Source organism: Neophocaena asiaeorientalis, unplaced genomic scaffold, assembly GCF_003031525.2.
Source record: "Neophocaena asiaeorientalis asiaeorientalis breed wild unplaced genomic scaffold, Neophocaena_asiaeorientalis_V1.1 scaffold77, whole genome shotgun sequence".
Classification (NCBI taxonomy): Eukaryota; Metazoa; Chordata; class Mammalia; order Artiodactyla; family Phocoenidae; genus Neophocaena; species Neophocaena asiaeorientalis.
In genome coordinates, this window is record NW_020174645.1 from 6,825,832 (window position 1) to 6,848,011 (window position 22,180).

The 22,180-nt window shown below is 44.2% G+C and overlaps 1 protein-coding gene across 4 annotated transcripts in view; it reads right to left on the reverse strand.

Annotated features, from left to right (window-relative positions):
* The window catches only part of P2RX7 (purinergic receptor P2X 7), a 51,976-nt gene that overhangs the window by 28,672 nt on the left and 1,124 nt on the right, over positions 1 to 22,180 (reverse strand). The window contains exons 1-4 of one of the 4 annotated variants that reach the window (XM_024758517.1): positions 10,675 to 10,689; positions 4,834 to 4,913; positions 3,926 to 4,094; positions 2,741 to 2,809 (exon numbers count right to left, since the gene is read on the reverse strand). In XM_024758517.1, coding sequence (XP_024614285.1) covers positions 2,741 to 2,809; positions 3,926 to 3,994 — 138 coding nt within the window. In that variant the 5' untranslated portion in view covers positions 3,995 to 4,094; positions 4,834 to 4,913; positions 10,675 to 10,689. Of the gene's footprint in view, positions 1 to 2,740; positions 2,810 to 3,925; positions 4,095 to 4,833; positions 4,914 to 8,938; positions 9,064 to 10,674; positions 10,958 to 22,180 lie in introns of those variants that run through there. The other 3 variants (XM_024758516.1, XM_024758518.1, XM_024758515.1) reach the window with 3 other exon arrangements.

Here is a 22,180-nt window from a genome sequence, read left to right on the forward strand (position 1 = left end):
ACTAGATCCCACATGCATGCTGCAACTAAGAGTTCGCATGCCGCAACTAAGGAGCTGGCGAGCCGCAGCTAAGACCCAGTGCAACCAAATAAATAAATAATAAATAAATAAATATATTTTTTAAAAAGACGTTTTAATCATCTGTTTTTGTGGTTGTCACATGCGTTGATGATGGCCACAAATTCTTTGTCGCTCTTGCCATTGGGAGGTAGAGGGTTTCCCCTTCCCTTTGAAGCTGGGCTGGCTCTGACCAAATAACCAACAGAAGGCAGTGGAAGTAATACTGTGTCAGCTCTAGTACTGAGCCTGGGAGGCCTGGAAGCTTCTTTTGGCTTGGGGGAACCTGAGCTGCTATGAGGAAGTTTAGAAAGACTATGCGGAGAGACTCTGAAAGGAGGAGAATCCTTGAGAGTTCCCGGAGAGGAAGAGAAGGGCAGCCATCCTGGTACCCCAGCTGAGCCTCCAAATGGTGCTAGCCCCAGCCGCTATCCGACTGCAGCGCCGTGAGAGATCCCATGCAGATCCCAAGATCAGCAGAACTGCCCAGCTAAGGTCAGTCAACCACTGAACTATGAGAGCTCGTAAAATGCTTGTTGCTTTAAGTCCACCAGGTTCAGGGTAGTTTGTTATGCAGCAATAGATAATTATAACCAATGTCTCTTCATTTTGGTGTACCGCTGGGGTTTGGCCATATTTACTGAGTCAAGCCCTGTCCTTGACTTCCACTTCTTGATCAGAGTTAGGGTGGGTGTCAGTATGCAAAGAGAGGAGGCGAATATCCCATTAGAGCAACCCAAACCAGCTTGGGTCACAGGTTAAAGTCCCAAGAGTTACATAGTGCTCTCTGGGCTGCTCTTTGAGTTCCAGTCAGTCTGAGTGACATCCTGTCTGAGAAAGAGTAACTTGTCATTTGAACTGTCACAGCTCACATTTATCCAGTGCTTACAATGTATCATGCCTTGTTTCCAGCCTGTCACAGAGATTCGCTCATTTGTTTCAAAAATCCTAAGAGCTAGGTTTTGTAATTAGCCCCATTTTGCAAATGAACATATCAAGGCACAGAGTGGTGAAGCCACCTGCCCAAAGTCACAAAGCTAATACGTCAAGTATTAAACCATTTACAGTCTAGCTCCTAAATCCAGGCTCTGGGCTACCCTAACTGTCTTCCTTACCAGTCTCAGTAACTTGAAAAGTGCTGTGAGGGACTTCCCTGGTGGTCAAGTGGTTAGGACTCCGAGCTCTCACTGCTGAGGGCACGGGTTCAACCCCTGGTCGGGGAACAAAAATCCCACAAGCCGCAGCAAGCCAAAAAAAGAAAAGAAAAGAAAAGCATCTGTGCAAAGTACCACAGGCGTGGAGGGTAAGTAGCAATTCCAGAGTATGGGACAAAAGGGAAGCAAACTGGCCCCAAACTGGATACAATTTTGGATGCTGCCGGGAAGGGAAGTGGGAGGGAGTGTTTAGTTGGACTGACGCCCGCTACTTCGTTAGAGTAGCAGGAACATTTAAGGGGAGATGGGGGCAAGATAAACATAGAGAGGTCTCCTTTTAGGGGAACGTTATTGAGATAGACACCAAGGGAATGTTAGCTTGTTTCTAAGTTTAGGTAGAAATGACGCCAAAGACTGTAATGAGATAGAGCTTATCCACCCTGATCTCTCAGACACTCAGAAATCTAGGCCTTGTCACCAGAGTAGGCTGACGAGCAAGACCCACAGGCAAGGCTGGTCTTCCCCACAGGCTGGGGACCCGCTCAATATTGCCACAGCGTTGTGCCCCTCAGTTGGGACGGTCCCTGGTAAAGCGCAGGTGTGTTACTCGAGAGGGGAACAGCAGGAGTGTGTTGCCTAGACAAATTTTGCTATAGACAAACTTACCAGAATAGCTAGTTATCATTTTACAGAGCAGAGAGCAGGACTGGGATGGGACAGAATACGACCAGTATGTTTTGATAGGGAAGAAAGCTTTCCAGAAAAAGTAGGGGAAGGTGGAGAGTACGGAGAGGGCAATGCTCCCATGTCTCCCGCCTTCACCACTACCCACTCCCGCCTTCACCACTACCCACTAGCCATGTCTCCCGCCATCACCACTACCACCCATGCAGTCTGGGAAAGACTGCATGGGTGGTAGTGGTGACGGCAAGAGACATGGGAGCATTCCTACCTCATATAGAGCCTAAAACTCTAAGAAGTGGGATGAAAAATCAAACTTGATTCCCAGGCTGGCCCTGCAGGCAGTTCACAGTGGACCGTGGCAGAAGCTGTGAATGAGGACAACTGGATTCTAAGCTTGGCTCTGCCTCCAGCAAGCTGTGTGACATTGGGGAGGTCACTGAACCTCTCTGATCTTTGTGCTGACCTGTAAAATGGGGCTGGGAATGCTGTTACCCCCTAAAGTTGAAGTGAGGCTCCACTGAAACATGAGGTGCTGTGCAAAGGCCAAGGATCCCTGTTGTCATGAGCTGCACAGGGAGTGAGCGATGGAGAAAGCGGGCCTTGAGCTGCACAGGCTCCTAGTGCTGGAGCTGGAGACCCAGGGGGACAGATCAAGATCTGGTGGTTACAGAGGGAGAACTACAACATCTTCTCACCCTTTCCACCCAGCCCAGATCTACACCCCTGCTTTGTAGCAAGCAGAGGCTCAGTAAATATTTGCAGGCTCCAAAACACGCCTGGTGTCAGTTTCCATTTCCTCTGACCTGTGTCTCCTCCAGGAACTCTTGTCACCCATCACATCTTACCTCAGGACACAACCCTTGCTCTTGGCCTTCTATCTTGAGAAAGTTTGTCATCACAAAAAAAGAGTTCCCCTGCAGAGAAAAAGGAGAGAAGGCAAATGTAAAGCCATTGAGAACAGAACTACTTAATCATAGTAATCCAGCTGGCCAAGTGCCTGGGGGCAAACCTTTCCACTCTTCTAAGTTTCAGTCTAGAAATCAGGGTCTGGAAGCAACTGACAGCCCTGAGGCCTAATATCAAAGCTGGATGAGCCGCCCTGCTGAGCTGAGGGAGAGCAGAGGAACAGTTCAAATTGATTGAGCATCGGTTTTCCATTCCAGCCTCAAAAGCAGCCTTTTCATTTTTTGGACACAGTGAAATCCCATTAAGTTGAAATTCAAGAGACCTGGGGAGGCGGAGGTGGAGGTGTCACCTCCATCAGAACGCTGTTCAGATTATCCAGGACTTTAATGAAAGGGCAGTAGGTCATCCCACCACCTGGGAAATAGCTGGAGGTTTTAATGACCCACTGTTAAGAGACAAAAACTGATAGCAGCTTGGCTTTTATGGTTTCGAAAAGCTTTCCAGCTCCCAAGGGCTGCCAACGTGCCCTTTTGTCCCTCCAACCCCCCATCTGTTCTTTTTTGTTCTCAACCCCACTTCAGTTTCTCCCTTTTGAGAATTCTACTTTCATTTTCTCTTCTTGCAAATTGAGACAATCTCATGCCCTTTCTCTGTGAGCCACACCCTTCCTTTCCCTTGTGCAAAACTGTACCCAAGAGTGTTTTTCTGGAGACATTTTTGTTGATAAAATGTCACACAAACAATATAGAAGGGCTGGTCCCCTCTAGGCAGAAAGTTCTTTACCTTTCTGGATCTAGGCAAAGTTTGCTGACTTGATGGCCCTGCTTCTGAAAAACTGTATAAATCAAGTGTGAGTGAATCAATTCATGTTTTCAATGCACCAGGACACACTGCTATTTTGAGAAACCCTGTAGGACTTGATAAAGCAAAGAATCATCTCCTTCGAGTTGCTGGATCTGACCCAATTTTGCAATTTTTAGGTTTTCTCAGTTGGGATTTTCATAGAGCTTTTTAAATGGGGCCAGTGTTTTTCTGGAGTGAGGCTCTAGGTCCCAGGGAGGGGTGCGAGGTCCTGGGGACAGTGACCAGGGACGATTCCTGGGAGGATGCTGATAAGTGCTCACCTGCAAGGGGACAGTGTAATCTGCCGTGTCGAAGACATTCCACACTACCTTCTTCAGTCCGTTCTCCATAATCTCCTTTTTCACCTCTGCCACCCCTTTCACCTTGGCATGCACAGAACTGATGACAGGTTCTTTCCATTGGTACAGCTTGTCATTCACCAAAGCAAAGCTAAATGGCAGACACAGAAAAGCATCAATGGTTTTCTCAAGTGAGGCACAGTGCATTGGTTTTGGATGCAGGTTCCGAAAGTCACCTCCATTAAAATCCTAGCTTTGCTGGGTGACTTCGGGCAAGTGGCTTGCCTTCTCTGTGACTCATTTTCCTTACCTGTAAAATGGGAAGAATAGTCATACCTACCTCATAGGGTTGTTGTGAGGATGGAACGAGATATGCATGCAAACTCCATAGCGCTATATCTGGAGCATAGTGAGCTTTCACTACATAGAAACTATTGGCCCCAATACCAACCTCTAATATTGCCTAATATACACCCTAATTTATAGGTTGCCTTCTCAAATACCAAAGTCCACCCCAGGTTGGTCCACCAGCTTTGTTTTGGGGCTCAGTAACACATTAGCATCTTTTTAAGGGTGTGTCCAGCAGGTCAGCCTCCTGTTTTCCAGAAACACCCACCTGATTTACAAATAATATTGATAATAGCAGCTACCCTTTATTGAGCACTTAGTACATGCCATGTGCTCTGTATGCATCCTCTCCTTTAATGTTCACAACAGCAATAGGAGATAGTTACTGTAATCATCACCCTTTTGTAGATGAGGGAATGGGCTCAGAGAGGTGAAGGAACTTGCCCAAGGTTACACAGGTAGTCAGTGGCAGGACTGAGGTCCTTGATTGGTCTACCTTATAGCCCAGAGCCAGACCTCTTAACCATGTACTGTACTTGTACCTGCATCATGTGGCTCTGCCTCTGGTTTCCTGCCTTTTGATCCATTCATTAGCTGTTAATATCTTCTTTGGAATATGAATCTAAATTATATGGTGGGGGAAGAGAGGGAGAAAGTGGAATTGATAACTAAAAATGGTAGATTCCATCCCCATTTATCTCTTTTCCCTGTCTCCCATTGCCCTGAATAATTGAGTTTATTTTATTTTTTATTTTGGGGGTTTTTTTTGGCCATGCCGTATGGCACATGGGATCCTAGTTCCCTGACCAGGGATTGAACCCACGCCCCCATGCAGTGGAAGCATGGAGTCTTAACCACTGGACTGCCAGGAAAGTCCCTTAAGAGTTTATTTTAAATGCTTTGTTTATTCATTTGGCAGGTACCTATTTTGGTCTCTTCCCTCTGCTCAGTCTCTGATATCTGAATGATATTAGGAAGTCTAAGCCAATGGCTGCCCTCTATGAGCTGACATTGGGAAACCAAGACACAGTGGGCCAAGGCTTGGTCCCAGCTGTTCTCAACCTTGGCTGTACAGTATAATTACTTAGGGAGCTTTCAAAATTGCAGCTCCCCAGTCTTATCCCTGGAAACTCTGATTCAGAAGGTCTGGAGAGTTAACCAGGTACCTATATATTTTTCTAAAGTTGATTTTAATGCACTGCCAGGGTTGAGGACCCGTGGGACACTCACAGAAAGACAGGTCACATTTGGCAATATGAAGTACTGTACATTTGAAATGCATTCCCCACGCCCCAACAATTCCACTCTTAGGTACATGCCCCAGAGAAACCCTCAAACATGTGCCCAAGGAGTCATATACAAGAAAGTATAAAGTTGTATTATTTGTAATAGGGAAAACTGGAAATAACCTAAATGTCCTTGAACATTGAATGGGTGAATAAATTGTTGGATTCATCCAATGGGATGTTCTGCAACAGTGAAAATGAATGGAGAGCTGCTTGTATCAATATGGAAATAACATAATATTGAGTAAACAAAGCATGCCACAGAATGAGAGAAAGTTTAAAGAAATTCAAAAAACATTATATACTTAAACAAATACCTGTCCACGCATATTCATAACAGCACTATTCACAATAGTCAAAAGGTGGAAACAATCAAAATGTTCATTAAAAGATGAATGGATAAACAAAATGTGGTCTATCCAAACAATGGAATATTATCTACCCACAAAAAGGAATGAAAGGATGCACATGTTATACTGTGGATGAACCTCAAAAAACATTCTGCCAAGTGAAAGAAGACAGACACAAAAGGCCACTTAGTGTATGATTCCACTTATATAAAATGTCCAGAATAGGTAAATCCATTGAGACAGAGAGTGGATTTATGGCTGCCAGGGGCTGGGGGAAGAGGTAAATTGGAAGTAACTGCATAATGAAGTTTGCGTTTTGGGAGATAAAAATGTTTTGGAACTAGATAGAGGTGGTGGTTGCACAGCATTGTGAAGGCACTAAATGCCACTGACTTGTTCACTTTAAATCGTTAATTTTTATGTTCTATGAATTTCACCTCAATTAAAAAGGGAAAACAGAAAACTTCCACAAGCCTCTTAGATAGATAGCCTCATCCATCAGAGGGCAGACAGCAGAAGCAAGAACTACAATCCTGCAGTCTGTGGAACAAAAACCACATTCACAGAAAGATAGACAAGATGAAAAGGCAGAGGGCTATGTACCAGATGAAGGAACAAGATAAAACCCCAGAAAAACAACTAAATGAAGTGGAGATAGGCAACCTTCCAGAAAAAGAAATCAGAATAACGATAGTGAAGATGATCCAGGACCTCGGAAAAAGAATGGAGGCAAAGATCGAGAAGATGCAAGAAATGTTTAACAAAGACCTAGAAGAATTAAAGAACAAACAAACAGAGATGAACAATACAATAACTGAAATGAAAACTACCCTAGAAGGAATCAATAGCAGAATAACTGAGGCAGAAGAATGGATAAGTGACCTGGAAGACAGAATGGTGGAATTCACTGCTGTGGAACAGAATAAAGAAAAAAGAATGAAAAGAAATGAAGACAGCCTACGAGACCTCTGGGACAGCATTAAATGCAACAACATTCGCAATATAGGGGTCCCAGAAGGAAAAGAAAGAGAGAAAGGACTCGAGAAAATATTTGAAGAGATTATAGTCAAAAACTTCCCTAACATGGGAAAGGAAATAGCCACCCAAGTCCAGGAAGCACAGAGAGTCCCATACAGGATAAACCCAAGGAGAAACACACTGAGACACATAGTAATCAAATTGGCAAAAATTAAAGACAAAGAAAAATTATTGAAAGCAGCAAAGGAAAAATGACAAATAACATACAAGGGAACTCCCATAAGGTTAACAGCTGATTTCTCAGCAGAAACTCTAAAAGCCAGAAGGGAGTGGCATGATATACTTAAAGTGATGAAAGGGAAGAACCTACAAACAAGATTACTCTACCGGCAAGGATCTCATTCAGATTCGATGGAGATATCAAAAGCTTTACAGACAAGCAAAAGCTAAGAGAATACAGCACTCCCAAACCGGCTCTACAACAAATGCTAAAGGAACTTCTCTAAGTGGGAAACACAAGAGTTTCCCAAACAAAACACAAATGTTTTGTTCCCACAAAAACAAACCCAAAACAATTAAGAAAATGGTAATAAGAACATACATATCACTAACTACCTTAAACGTGAATAGATTAAATGCTCCAACCAAAAGACACAGGCTTGCTGAATGGATACAAAAACAAGACCCATATATATGCTGTCTACAAGAGACCCACTTCAGACCTAGGGACACATACAGACTGAAAGTGAGGGGATGGAAAAAGATATTCCATGCAAATGGAAATCAAAAGATAGCTGGAGTAGCAATGCTCCTATCAGATGAAATAGACTTTCAAATAAAGAATGTTGCAAGAGACAAGGAAGGACACTACATAATGATCAAGGGATCAATCCAAGAAGAAGAAATAACAATTATAAATATATATGCACCCAACATAGGAGCACCTCAATACATAAGGCAACTGCTAACAGCTATAAAAGAGGAAATCGACAGTAACACAGTAATAGTGGGGGACTTTAACACCTCACTTACACCAATGGACAGATCATCCAAAATGAAAATAAATAAGGAAACAGAAGCTTTAAATGACACAATAGACCAGATAGATTTAATTGATATTTATAGAACATTCCATCCAAAAGCAGCAGATTACACTTTCTTCTCACGTGTGCACGGAACATTCTCCAGGTTAGATCACATCCTGGGTCACAAATCAAGCCTCAGTAAATTTAAGAAAATTGAAATCATATCAAACATCTTTTCTGACCACAACGCTATGAGATTAGAAATCAATTACAGGGAAAAGAACGTAAAAAACACAAATACATGGATGCTAAACATATGTTACTAAATAACCAAGAGATCACTGAAGAAATCAAAAAGGGAACCCTCTTACACTGTTGGTGGGAATGTAAATTGATACAGCCACTATGGAGAACAGTATGGAGTTTCCTTAAAAAACTAAAAATAGAATTACCATATGACCCAGCAATCCCACTACAGGGCATATACCCAGAGAAAGCCATAATTCAAAAAGACACATGCACTCCAGTGTTCATTGCAGCACTATTTACAATAGCCAGGTCATGGAAGCAGCCTAAATGCCCATCGACAGACGAATGGATAAAGAAGTTGTGGTACCTATATACAATGGACTGTTACTCAGCCATAAAAAAGAACGAAATTGAGTCATTTGTTGAGACATGGATGCATCTAGAGACTGTCATACGGATTGAAGTAAGTCAGAAAGAGAAAAACAAATAACATATATTAACGCATATGTGTGGAACCTAGAAAATGGTACAGAGGAACCATTTTGCAGAGCAGAAATTGAGACACAGAAGTAGAGAAAAAAACATATGGACACCAAGCAGGGAAAGCAGTGGTGGGTGGTGGGGTGGTGTGATGAATTGGCAGATTGGGAGTGACATATATACACTGATGTGTTTAAAATGGATGACTAATAAGAACATGCTGTATAAAAAAAATTAAATTAAGAAAGGAAAAAATATTTTTTATAGGTATAGACATACATTGTAGAAGTATTAAAACAAACATAGAGGGCTTCCCTGGTGGCACAGTGGTTGAGAGTCCGCCTGCCGATGCAGAGGACACGGGTTCGTGCCCTGGTCTGGGAAGATCCCACATGCCGTGGAGCGGCTGGGCCCGTGAGCCGTGGCCGCTGAGCCTGCGCGTCCGGAGCCTGTGCTCTGCAACGGGAGAGGCCACAGCAGTGAGAGGCCCGCATACCGCAGAAAAAAAAAAAAACCAAGAAAACAGAATAACAAACACCAAATTCAAGGGGGATATTTATAAGGGAAGATGAAAGAGAATGGGATAAAGGCTAGGTTTTCAGGGAGCAAAAACTGGGTTAGTAATTAAGTTGGATGGTCCTACCTGAGTGTTTATTATTCTCGATATATTTTTGTATTTCTATAACATTTATCAAGAAAGCTCATCAAGAAAGACGCTGGGTTGGTCTTCCCTGGTGGTGCAGTGGGTAAGACTCCACACTCCCAATGGAGGGGGCCTGGGTTTGATCCCTGGTTCGGGAACTAGATCCCACATGCATGCCTCAACTAAGAGTCTGCATGCTACAACTAAGAGTCCGCATGCCACAACTAAAGATCCCACATGCCGAAACGAAGATCCCATGTGCTGCAGTTAAGACCTGGCGCAGCCTAAATAAATAAATATATTTTTTTAAAAATGAAAGACGTTGGGGCCAGAGATCCAGATTTGAGATCCAATCAGCATAGATGAGACAGAGTTATTCAATGTAATTCCATAGACAAATACAATAATACTTACTCAACAATATATTTCAGTCTAGCATCACAATGTGCACATGTATGTGCAATGTTCTTTTGTGCTGGATGCTGCAACAGCCTCCCAGTATAACACTGGGTCTGTTTGGCCCTCCATTTGGGAAGCTCAGTCTCTCATATTCATCCCAAAATGCACAAAATGTTATAGATCAGCCTTAATGGAATCCAACCCTCTCATAAATCAGAAAACTTGCCTTTATATAATAATGAACATATCATTTTAAGAATTGGGGCTTCCCTGGTAGCGCAGTGGTTGAGAGTCCTCCTGCCGACGCAGGGGACACGGGTTCGTGCCCCGGTCCGGGAAGATCCCACATGCCGCAGAGCAGCTGGGCCCGTGAGCCATGGCCGCTGAGCCTGCACGTCCGGAGCCTGTGCTCCGCAACGGGAGAGGCCGCAACAGTGAGAGGCCCGTGTACCGCAAAAAAAAAAAAAAAAAGAATTAAAATGCTTCAGAGATGTGTCAAAGGAAAAAAAAAGGAAGAGAAAGAGTTTGCAGTATCCTGCCCTATGGAAAGAACATTCTAATGACTGTCCCAGCAGCTCTCTCCTCACCTGCTTGGTGACTCAGACAAGCCATGCCGCCTCTCTGGGCCATGGATTTAGTCCCTGAATCACGGGATAACTGCCTGGCTCACTAATCCCTATGACCTTTTGGCTCTAAGAAGGTACTATTCTCTGCATTCTGAAGAGGGCAAAACCACTGGCCCCTGGAGCGAACAGGGCAGCTGGGGTTTCAGCCAGACCTTGTAGGATGAGTAGAGAGGGGGGAGAGGAAAGCTGAAGAGTCTGGGAAGGTGGCAGAGAATGAATGTGATAGAAGTCTGGGTCCTCACAGGCCAGGCTGGCTGAAGAGGAGAGCTGTAGAGGGGCAGAGGAGGGAAGGATGGAGAGTGAGGTCAGCCCGGGGAGTCCTCAGTGGCACACTGCCCCTGACTCACCAGATGTAGAGCAAGGTGCCCGCTATGAAGAGCTTCTTCAGAGTCCCAATCCATACATTTTCAATGAGAACAACTTTCGCAGACATATGCTGGCAGCTCAGGGGGAATTGACTGTATGCCATGGTAAGAGAGTCCTCAAAGCACCACGAGGAGGAAGTGCCTCTCAGCAAAGCCTGACTTGCCCTCACAGAGCTCACTGAACAAAGGTAACACTAGAGTGAAAGGATGTGACCTGAAAGTGAACTACCCTTCCATCCAGTTAACTGACGCTTACCCCGGGGGCCAATAGATATTTTCGTGGGCCTCCAAGAGAACCATTGGTCCTGGACCCTCTGTGCCTCATGGAGAAGTTGAGCCTGCATACTCTGTGTCTTATATTTAAAATCCCAAGAGAAGAATCTGATTATGTCCAACCCTGATCCATTCAGCGGTAGGCGGAGGTCAGGAAAGGGCCAGGGGCAGCCAGAGATGCACTAAGAAAGTGGAGAAGAGCCTACATCCCCAAGGCAAGTTAGATGCCGGTTGTGTTAGTTTCCCTTTGCTGCTGTAACAAACCACCATGAACTTTGTGACTTAAAATAACAGAAACATTTTTCTCTTCGTTTTGGGGGTCAGATGCCTAGAATCATTCTTACAGGATGAAACTCAAGGTGATGGCAGGCCTGGCCCCTTCTGGAGCTCCACTAGAGAGTCTGTCTCATCTCTTCCAGCTTCTGGAGACTGCCTTGGCATCCCTGGGCTCGCAGCCGCATCACTCCAACCTCAGCTCCTCTTGTCACATCTCCTTTTTTTGATTTTGACCCTCTTGCCTCCCCTTTATAAGGACCCTTGTGATCACACTGGGGCCACTCAGATAATCAAGAATAATCTGTCCATCTCGAGACCTTGAACTTAATCACATCTTCAAAGTTCCTTTTGCCACAGAAGGTGACATATTGACAAGTTCCAGAGATTAAGACATGGAAATTTTGGTGTGGGGCAGGGAGGCATTATTCAGCCTGTTCTACTCTGCCCTGCCTTTCCTTGAGCTAGCTAGTGAGAGGGTTCAGTTTCTTGTTACCCACAGCTTGGCTAAGACATCACCCGCCTTTCTAATACCCTTTGACTATTGCACTTCTTCTCCACCATCTAGTATACCTGGAAAACCCTTCCTTTTCATACTTCCCAAACTATGTCCCCCTCATTCAAAAAACGCCTACTGCAGAACACAATACTTTCTATGCATCCTACTGTATGGAGAGCAGAGAGTGAGTCCTAACCTATTAGTTAACGTTTACCAGCTAGAGGAAATATAATGGATACATGTAAAGGCATTGAGCTCCAAAACTCAGTGATGCAAATACAGGCCATGGACCACCCAGATTGGCAGAGGCTTATCTTAGAGGCCCAAAATTTTAAATAACTCTAAACCCATATTAACCAATGTTATGTATATCATCTAGAAAACAAAACCCAAAAAACTAGTGTTGTCTAAAACTTTGATGAGAGAAGTAGAATATTCCACTTGAGGGCGGTGATAAGCCAATGCCCTATGCCCTAATTAGGCAGCAAGCAGTAGGAGCTCCGAGTTCAGGTCTTATAAGCCACATTTTTTAAGAGAATCCCTTTTGCTGTTGTAAAAGTAGACGTTTCACAGAAAAGCACAAAGAACATGAAAAGGTTCCAACGTTCTCCCTCCCAGAGGTTTTCACTGTTGAAACTTTGAGAGTATCTTCCAGATGTCTCTTTATGCCCCCACCGAGACACACAAACATGGCCATGCTCTACATGCTATTATATAACCTGCTGTTTTTACTCAATAATATGTTATTAACTCTTTCCACAACAGTATTGATAAATGTATGATAAAGATAGATCTATGATATGTAACCACTTTGAATAGTTACGGAGTATTCTAGTATTCAGGTTGGAACATATGAAATTGCCCATTTTGTAGACCAAAACAGTAGAATATTGGCAATTTCATATGGTTCAGCCTAAGAAGTGAATTGTGAAAATTTGCCAGCTGGTCTCTTACTGATGGATATTTAAATGGAACTTTTGTTCATTTTTCCCACTTATAAACATTTTTGATAATCTTGATATAGCTTTTACTACATGCCAAGCACTCTTCTAAGTGTATATTAATAATAAATATTAACTCTTTCAATCCTAACCTCCCCAAAAATAATCCTGTAAAGAAGCTATAGTGTTACCCCCACCTTATAGCTGAACAAACTGTGGCACAGAGAAAGTGTGCCCAAGTTCACATAGTGCTATAGACTGAATGTTTGAGACCCCCCCAAAATTCATAAGTTGAAACCTAACCCCTATGCGTTTGTATGAGGAGGTGGGGCCTTTGGGAAGTGAATAGGTCATGAAGGTGGAGCCCTTACGAATGGGATTAGTGCCCTTATAAAAGAGGCCCCAGAAAAACTTCACCTCTTCTTCCATGTGAGGTTACAGCAAAAAGATGACCATCTATGAACCAGGAAGCGGGTTCTCACCAGATACCATATCTGCTGGTGCATTGATCTTGGAATTTCCAGCTTCTAGAACCATGAGAAATAAATTTCTGTTGTTTATAAGCTACTCAGTCTATGGCATTTTGTTATAGTGGCCCCAGTGAACTAAGACACATAGTAAATAGCAAAACTGGCTCCACAGCTTATGCTCTTTTGTGTGTTATTGTAAATGGCATTGTTTTCTTAATTTCTTTTATAGATTGCTCATTGTGGGTGTATAGAAACACAACGGATTTTTTTTTTTTTTTTTTTTGCGGTAGGTGGGTCTCTCACTGTTGTGGCTTCTCCCGTTGCGGAACACAGGCACCTGATGCACAGGCTCAACGGCCATGGCTCACGGGCCCAGCCGCTCCGTGGCATGCAGAATCTTCCCGGACCAGGGCGCAAACCCGCAGATCTTAACCACTGGACCACCAGGGAAGGCCACAGCAGTGAGAGGCCCGTGTACTGCAAAAAAAAAAAAAAAAAAAAAAAGAGTAGCCTTCGCTCGCTGCAACCTGCGCTCAGCAACGAAGACTCAACACAGCCAAAAATAAATAAATAAATAAATAAATAAAAGAATCTTTTCACACCTGAGGTAAATTTACACCTTAAAATAAATTTCTGAAAAAAAATAAATAAATAAATTTCTGGGTCAAAGGATGTGCACATTTTTTATCTTGATTCATTTTGCCAAACGACAAAAACTTGAAGTACTTCCTGTTTTCACCAGCAAAGCAAGAGTGCATGCACCACAACCCTCAGAATGGGAGGAAATATTTGCAAATGAAGCAGCTGACAAAGGATTAATCTCCAAAATTTACAAGTAGCTCATGCAGCTCAATATCAAAAAAAACACAACCCAATCCAAAAATGGACGGAAGACCTTTCTCCAAAGAAGACATACAGATGGCCAACAAACACATGAAAAGATGCTCAACATCACTAATCATTAGAGAAATGTAAATCAAAACCACAATGAGATATCACCTCACACCGGTCAGAATAGCCATCATTAAAATCTAGAAACAATAAATGCTGGAGAGGTTGTAGAGAAAAGGGAGCCTTCCTGCCCTGTTGGTGGGAATGTAAATTGATACAGCCACTATGGAGAACAGTATGGAGGTTCCTTAAAAAATGAAAAATAGAACTACTATACGACCCAGCCGTCCCACTACTGGGCATATACGCTGAGAAAATTCAAAAAGATACATGTACTGGGGCTTCCCTGGTGGCGCAGTGGTTGAGAGTCCGCCTGCCGATGCAGGGGACATGGGTTCGTGCCCCGGTCCGGGAAGATCCCACATGCCACGGAGCAACTGGGCCCGTGAGCCATGGCCGCTGAGCCTGCGCGTCTGGAGCCTGTGCTCTGCAACGGGAGAGGCCACGGCAGTGAGAGGCCCGCATACCACAAAAAAAAAAAAAAAAAAGATACATGTACCACAATGTTCATTGCAGCACTATTTACAATAGCCAGGACATGGAAACAACCTAAATGTCCAGATGAATGGATAAAAAAGATGCGGCACATACATACAATGGAATATTACTCAGCCATAAAAAGGAATGAAATTGAGTTATTTGTAGTGAGGTAGATGGACCTAGAGTCTGTCATACAGAGTGAAGTAAGTCAGAAAGAGAAAAACGAATACTATATGCTAGTGCATATATATGGAATCTAGAAAAATGGTACTGATGAACCTAGTGGTCGGGCAGGAATAAAGATGCAGACGTTGAGAACAGACTTGAGGACACAGGGGGGAAGGGGAGGCTGGGATGTAGTGAGAGAGTAGCATTAACATATATACACTACCAAATGTGAAGTAGTTAGTGGGAAGCACCATATAGCAGAGGAAGATAAGCTTGGTGCTTTGTGATGACCTAGAGGGGTGGGATAGGGAGCGTGGGAGGGAGGCTTAAGAGGGAGGGGATATGGGGATATACGTATGCGTATAGCTGATTCACTTTGTTGTACAGCAGAAACTAACACAACAATGTAAAGTAATTATACTCCAATAAAGATGTATTAAAAAAAGTGTGCATGCACCACCTTTTAAGAGAGCCTTGACAAATAAGAATGTGGTTGTGTGGGGTTGGCTGAGATAGTAAAGGGTCTGGATACTGTGTTGGGGGACATAGCCAGAGGGACTGGGGCTATTAGTTTGGAGAAGTTGAGAAATATAATAGGCTGCAGCCATTTGGAAAGTGTCCAGTAGAAAAGGGATCACAGCGCAGAACTCTAATCAAAGGGAAAAATTACAGGGAGTTAGATTTGGGTTCAATGTAAGGAAGAAATGTCTAACAATTAGAACAGTCCCAGAGCAGAACAAGCTTTCCTTGTGGTTGCTAGTTGGTGACGACAGCAACGATGACGATGATGATGATGGTATCGATAACGATGACAACGTGATGATAATTTTCATTTATCTCATCATCTCCTTTTCTCTCGAGTCTCCTCTCCATCTGCATTTCAACATCATTTCCCATTTTAAAAATAAACCCTCCCCGACCCCACATTCTTCTCCTTCTACCACTTGATGCCTCTCTTCTCCTTTGTAGCGAAGTCCCTTGAAAAACTGAGTCGCCACATCCATTTCCGCATCTCCATTCACTTCTCTGCTCGCTCCAGTCTGGCTCCCCGCCCCGCCCCAGAACTTCTATAAAGCTTCTCGTGCCAAGTGAACACCACCACCATCGGTAAATCCAATAGACACGCCACAGACCTGGCAAATTCTCAGCAGCATTTGACACCAGTGACCATGCACCATCTCCCTGCCTCCCCTTCTTCCCTCAGTTTCCCAGAATCCACATTCTCCTGACTTTCTTTGGTTCTCCACGTTGGCCCTTTCTGAGAATCCTTTGGAGACCTCTGTGCTTCCCATCATTTAAAGGTTAGCATTCCTTAGGGGTCTGTTCTAAGCCCTCTTTTTTTTTTTTTTTTTGCGGTACACAGGCCTCTCACCGCTGTGGCTTCGCCCGTTGCGGAGCACAGGCTCCGGACGCGCAGGCTCAGCGGCCATGGCTCACGGGCCCAGCCACTCCGCGGCACGTGGGATCTTCCCGTACCGGGGCATGAACCCGTGTCCCCTGCATCGGCAGGCGGACTCTCAACCACTGCGCCACCAGGGAAGCCCTGTTCTAAACCCTCTTGCCTTCTCACCTACATCCTCTCTTGCTGGTCAGTTGCAGCTACTTCCATAGTTCTAGTTACCATTTGTATGCTGGTGATATATAAATCTACATCTCCAACTCCAGATTCATATATCCAACTAAGCATCTGTGTTTGTATGTCCCATAGATTTGTCAACCTCAGTGCCTTCAGTTCTGAATTCATCTTCCACCCTAAATGGGCTTTTTTCCTCATGTTTCCTATCTCCATAAGTTCTTCCACCACGCTTCAATTGCCCAAGCCAAAACATGGCACACACCCTGATTCATCCTTTCCCTCATTCCCCCCATCCATTCAATTGTCAAATTTTTTTGTTTTATCTTCCTAATGTTATTCAAAACAGTCTACTTCTCTCCTCTACCACTCCTCAGACCAGATCACCAGATCACCATTAACTCTCACCTGGATGACCCAATAGCCTCCTACATTGTCTCCCTCCCTCCGTTTGTACTCTTACCTCCTCCATTCTCTGCAGTACTTTAGTGGGAGCTTGGACTCTGGGGTGAGATACTTGGGTTCAACATTGGCTCTACCACTTACTACCTACATGACTTTATGTAAGTAACTTAGCCTTTCTGAGTCATCATTTCTTCTTCTATAATTAGGAGATATTAGTATTATATTGGTCAGGGTTTCTAGTTCTAAACAACAGAGTTCACTCTGCCTAGTTTAAGAAGAAAGGTTGTCTAGGAAAGGCAAATCTATAGAGGCAGGGAATAGATTAGTGGTTGCCTGGGTCCAGGGGTGGAAATGGGGAGTGACTGCAAATGGGAATGAGGGATCTTATTGGGGTGATGAAATGTTCTAAAACTGGATTATGATGACGGTTGTACAACTTGGCAGATTTACTAAAAATCATTGAAGTGTATGCTTAAAATTGGTGATTTTGTGATATATAAATTTATACCCCAATAAAGTTGTTAAAAAGTAAAGGAAGAAAGAGATTTTAAAGGACATTAGGCAGTTCTTACAATCTCTTGGAGGACCAAAAACCAGGATTGCTGAGACACTACACAGCCAGGAACAACACCCAGAGAACAGGGACTGTTCTAGAGAAAAGACTCGGCCAGCCACTGCTAAGCCCTAAGGTGGGAACTCATGCCAATAATGTTTGGGAATGAGTGCCAGAATCTTAGTCACTGCCATCCCCAATGAGCTGAATGCCTGGGGCTATACCTCCTATAGTAGGCTGAATAATGGGCCCAAAGCTATCAGGTCCTAATCCCCAGAATTTATAACTGTTACCCTATTTGGGAAAAGGGTCTTTACAGATGTGATTAAGTTAAGGATTTTTAGATGGTGAGATGATCCTGGATTATCAAGGTAGGCCCTACATGCCATCATATGTGTTCTTATAAGAGAGAGACAAAACGAGATTTCATGCACGCGTGCGCGCACGCACACACACACACACACACATATACAGGAGAAAGTTTTGTGAAGGTGGAGCAGAGTCAAGGATGCTGGCCTTGAAGATTGGAGTGATGTGATCACAAGCCAGGGAACACAGGCCACCCCCAGAAGCTGGAAGAGGCAAGGAAGGATTCTCCCCTGGAGACTTAGAGGGAGTGTGGCCCTGCCAACACCTTGATTTTGGCCCAGTGATACTGATTTTAGATGTCTCTAGAACTGTGAGAGAATAAATCGTTGTTTTAAGTTACCAAGTTTGTGGTTAATTGTTACAGCAATGACAGGCAATTGACAACTGGGCAAGAGAACAAGTGGAGGTCCACATACTGCTTATTCAGACATTTAAAAGTCATAACAGACTTTTTTTTGTATAAATTTATTTATTTTTATTTTTGGCTGCATTGGGTTTTCATTGCTGCACGTGGGCTTTCTCTAGTTGCGGTGAGCAGGGGCTGCTCTTTGTTGCAGTGCGTGGGTGGTTTCTCTTGTTGTGGAGCATGGGCTCTAGGCACGCGGGCTTCAGTAGTTGTGGCACGCGGGCTCAGTAGTTGTGGCGCGCGGGCTCTAGAGCACAGGCTCAGTAGTTGTGGCACACAGACTTAGTTGCTCTGCGGCATGTGGGATCTTCCTGGACAAGGGCTCAAACCCATGTCCCCTGCATTGGCAGGTGGATTCTTAACCACTGCGCCACCAGGGAAGTCCCTAAAAGTCATAACAGACTTTAAAATGAAACGTGTTTTTTCATCTACCCAGACATACCTTCATTACAACCTGGAAGGCCAGATTCAACTTTAGAATTCTTGGACTCCTCAGAATTCTGTGCCAGAACTTGGAAGCATTGGTTGCAGAGGCCTCTGACCCTTAGCCCTTAGCCCACCCCGCTTCTCATCTCACTCTGGCTCCTCCCAGCTCTGTGATGCCCTGCACTGTATGCCTAAGCCCCCCCCACACCCTCCACCTGCATTCAGCTGCCCCTTGGCCATCCCTTGATCTCAGGAGCATGCCCCTGGGTGCTATGGTCTCCTCTCAAGAGGATAAATCTGGGAAAAGGTTAAGGGCCATTTGGGAAGAGAATTCTGGGGTCCTACATACCGAGCATGGTGGGATGGGGGGAGTGCATCCAGTGCTCTGGATTGGCACATTCTGCCCCTGAGGCAGCAGACTTCTAAGGGGACACCCATATTTCCTGTATCCTGGCATACACACCCTGCCTAATCCCCCAAACTTTGAGTATGATGGAAATGCTTCCACAATTAGATTATACTATACAGTTGACCTGAAGCTAGCAAGATCATCTGGGTGGGCCTGACCCAAACACATGAGTCCTTTAAAAGCAGAGAATTTCCTTTGGCTGGTCCCAGAAGAGAGGTCAAAGATCTGAGGCATGAAAACATTGTATCATCACTGGCTTGAAGATGGAAGGGGCCATATGGTAAATAGTGCAAGTGGTCTCTAGGATCTGAGAGTGGCCCCTGGCTGACAGAGCTCTGAATCCCATGACGGCATGGGATTGAATTCTACCAACAGGAAGAAGGAGCCTAGAAGTGACTTTTCTCCCAGAGTCCCAGAGTGAGAACTCAGCACAGCTGACACTTTGACTTCAACCTTGTGAGACCCTGAGCAGAGCACCCAGTCACGCCGGGCCCAAACTACTGATCTACAGAACTGTGAGCTAATAAGTGATGGTGTTTTAGGCCACTGAGTTTGTGGTAATTTGTTACGCAGCAACAGAAAACTAATACAGCCCCACAGGTTCCTCACTCCGTGGGGAAGCTTGCAGCTAGCAGAGGGCCAGGGTGTGGTCTCTAAAGTGTGGGGTCCAGGAAGTGGTCCCTATTGTGTAGGTCAAGGCTGGTACTGTCCCCATCCATTCCTTAAGATGAATTCTGCTCATGCCCAGCACCCTATGCTATTTCCTGTGTACCAAAGTGTTGTTGCATGGTGCATATGTTTGAAAAGCTTGGGTCTCAAAGGTGGAGGTGAAGGAGTTGGCTTATTTTAGGGGACATGTTGAGTGGAAAATGTTCACAGGTAGGGAGGCAAGATGCTCATGCTATGAGAAGCGTGTGGGAACAGAAACTGACTGAGGGAACCCCATTCTCACGTTTACTCTGGGGTACCCAACTGCTGAATCATTGCACTGTTTAAATTGTGCTCTCTCTCCATGCTCCTGTGGAACATGTACAACTGAATTTGAGGGAATTAAATGCTCGTAAGAAAAGATTCCGCCATGTGAAAGAGAAATATCCTTATAAGGTGTTCTCATAATAATCTGTTCATATATATACAGCAATCTTAAGACATTGCGTGCTAGACCCAAGAACACCAGGAAGCCGCATCACAATGTGGAATTGTGACATATGATCTATGTATTGATTCATAAGGGAGAATTTACTAACTTTATTCTTTATTATCCATTCTGTGATATCTGGTCTAAGTAATATGTCTTTAGAATTTTAATATACATGCTTATTATTTAATATTTGTTGCATAGAAAACATATGACTCAAATAATGATAATCCTAATAATATCAGATGGGGAACCAAGGCTCATAAAGGTGAAGGAGGGGGGTTTTTTGTTTTTTATTTATTTATTTATTTTTTGTGGTACACGGGCCTCTCCCGTTGTGGAGCACAGGCTCCAGACGCGCAGGCTCAGCGGCCATGGCTCACGGGCCCAGCCGCTCCGCGGCACGTGGGATCTTCCCGGACCGGGGCACGAACCCGTGTCCCCTGCATCGGCAGGCGGACTTTCAACCACTGCGCCACCAGGGAAACCCGGCGAAGGAGTTTTGAATCCACATTTCCAGATCTGAAATCCCAAGCTTGGGCATGATTACATTGAGGGTCAAAGGAGAGAGTGTATATGAAAGTACCTATTATACTCAAAAAGATTATTTTTTAAAAATAGCTACCATTGGGCTTCCCTGGTGGCGCAGTGGTTGAGAGTCCGCCTGCCGATGCAGGGGACACGGGTTCGTGCCCCGGTCCTGGAAGATCCCACATGCCGCGGAGCGGCTGGGCCCGTGAGCCATGGCCGCTGGGCCTGCGCGTCCGGGGCCTGTGCTCCGCAACGGGAGAGGCCACAGCAGTGAGAGGCCCGCGTACCGCAAAAAAAAAAAAAGAAAAAGAAAAAAGCTACCATTTGTGAAGCTCTTACCCTATGCTAGGCATTGATAAGAGCTTGTCGTGCCTTTTCTTGTATAATTATAATATGTTAAGTGACTTGATCAAGGAAACTTAGCCAGGTTTATGAAATAAGTTGCTTTAACTTTTAGCTGGTAAACTGCATTGTCTCTCTAATAGATGCAAGTTATCATCATCATCATCACCACCATCACAAAGAACAAGGGGGCATTAGCCATTAGGGAAATATGAATCAAAATCACAACGAGATACTCACTAGGATGCCTATAATCCAAGAGACAATAACAAGTGATGATGAGGATGTGAAGGACTGGAACATACATTGTTGGTGGGAATATGAAATGGTGCAGCCACTGTGAAAAACAACTGGGTAGTTTCTCAAAAGATTAAAATTAGAGTTTAGGGGCTTCCCTGGTGGCGCAGTGGTTGAGAATCTGCCTGCCAATGCAGGGGACATGGGTTCGAGCCCTAGTCTGGGAGGATCCCACATGCCGCGGAGCAACTAGGCCCGTGAGCCACAATTACTGAGCCTGCGCGTCTGGAGCCTGTGCTCCGCAACAAGAGAGGCCGCGATAGTGAGTGGCCCGCGCACCGCGATGAAGAGTGGCCCCTGCTTGCCACAACTAGAGAAAGCCCTCGCACAGAAACAAAGACCCAACATAGCAAAAATAAATAAATAAATAAAAATAAATAAAATAAAATAAGTAAAATTAAAGTTTACCAAGTGATCCACCAATTCCATTTTTAGGTACATACCCAAGAAAACTGAAGACACATTCATACAAAAAAGTGTACACAAACATTCACAGCAGCATTGTTCATCATAGCCGAAAACTGGAAACAACCCAAATTTCCACCCAAAAGTGGTATATCCATATAATGGAGTATTACTCAGCCAAAAAAAAAAAAACAGGAGTGCAGTAGAGATACATATTCCAACATGGATGAACCTTGAAAACATAATGCTAAGTGGAAGAAGCCAGACACAAATGATCACATATTGCATGATTCCATTTATAATGAAATATCCAGAATATGCAAATCCATAGAGACAGAAAGTAGATCAGTGGGTGCCTGGAGCTGCAGGGGAATAGGAGGATTGAGAGAGTGATGGCTAAGGGATGAGGGAGTGGGTTGGTTTTTTTTTTTTTGAGGCGATGAAAATATTCTAAAATTGATTGTGGTGATGGTTGCACAACTCTTTGAATATAGTAAAAGCTACTGAATTATACACTTGAAATGAGTGAGTTGAATGGTATGTGAATTATATCTCAATAAGTTGTTAAAAAAAAAAAAA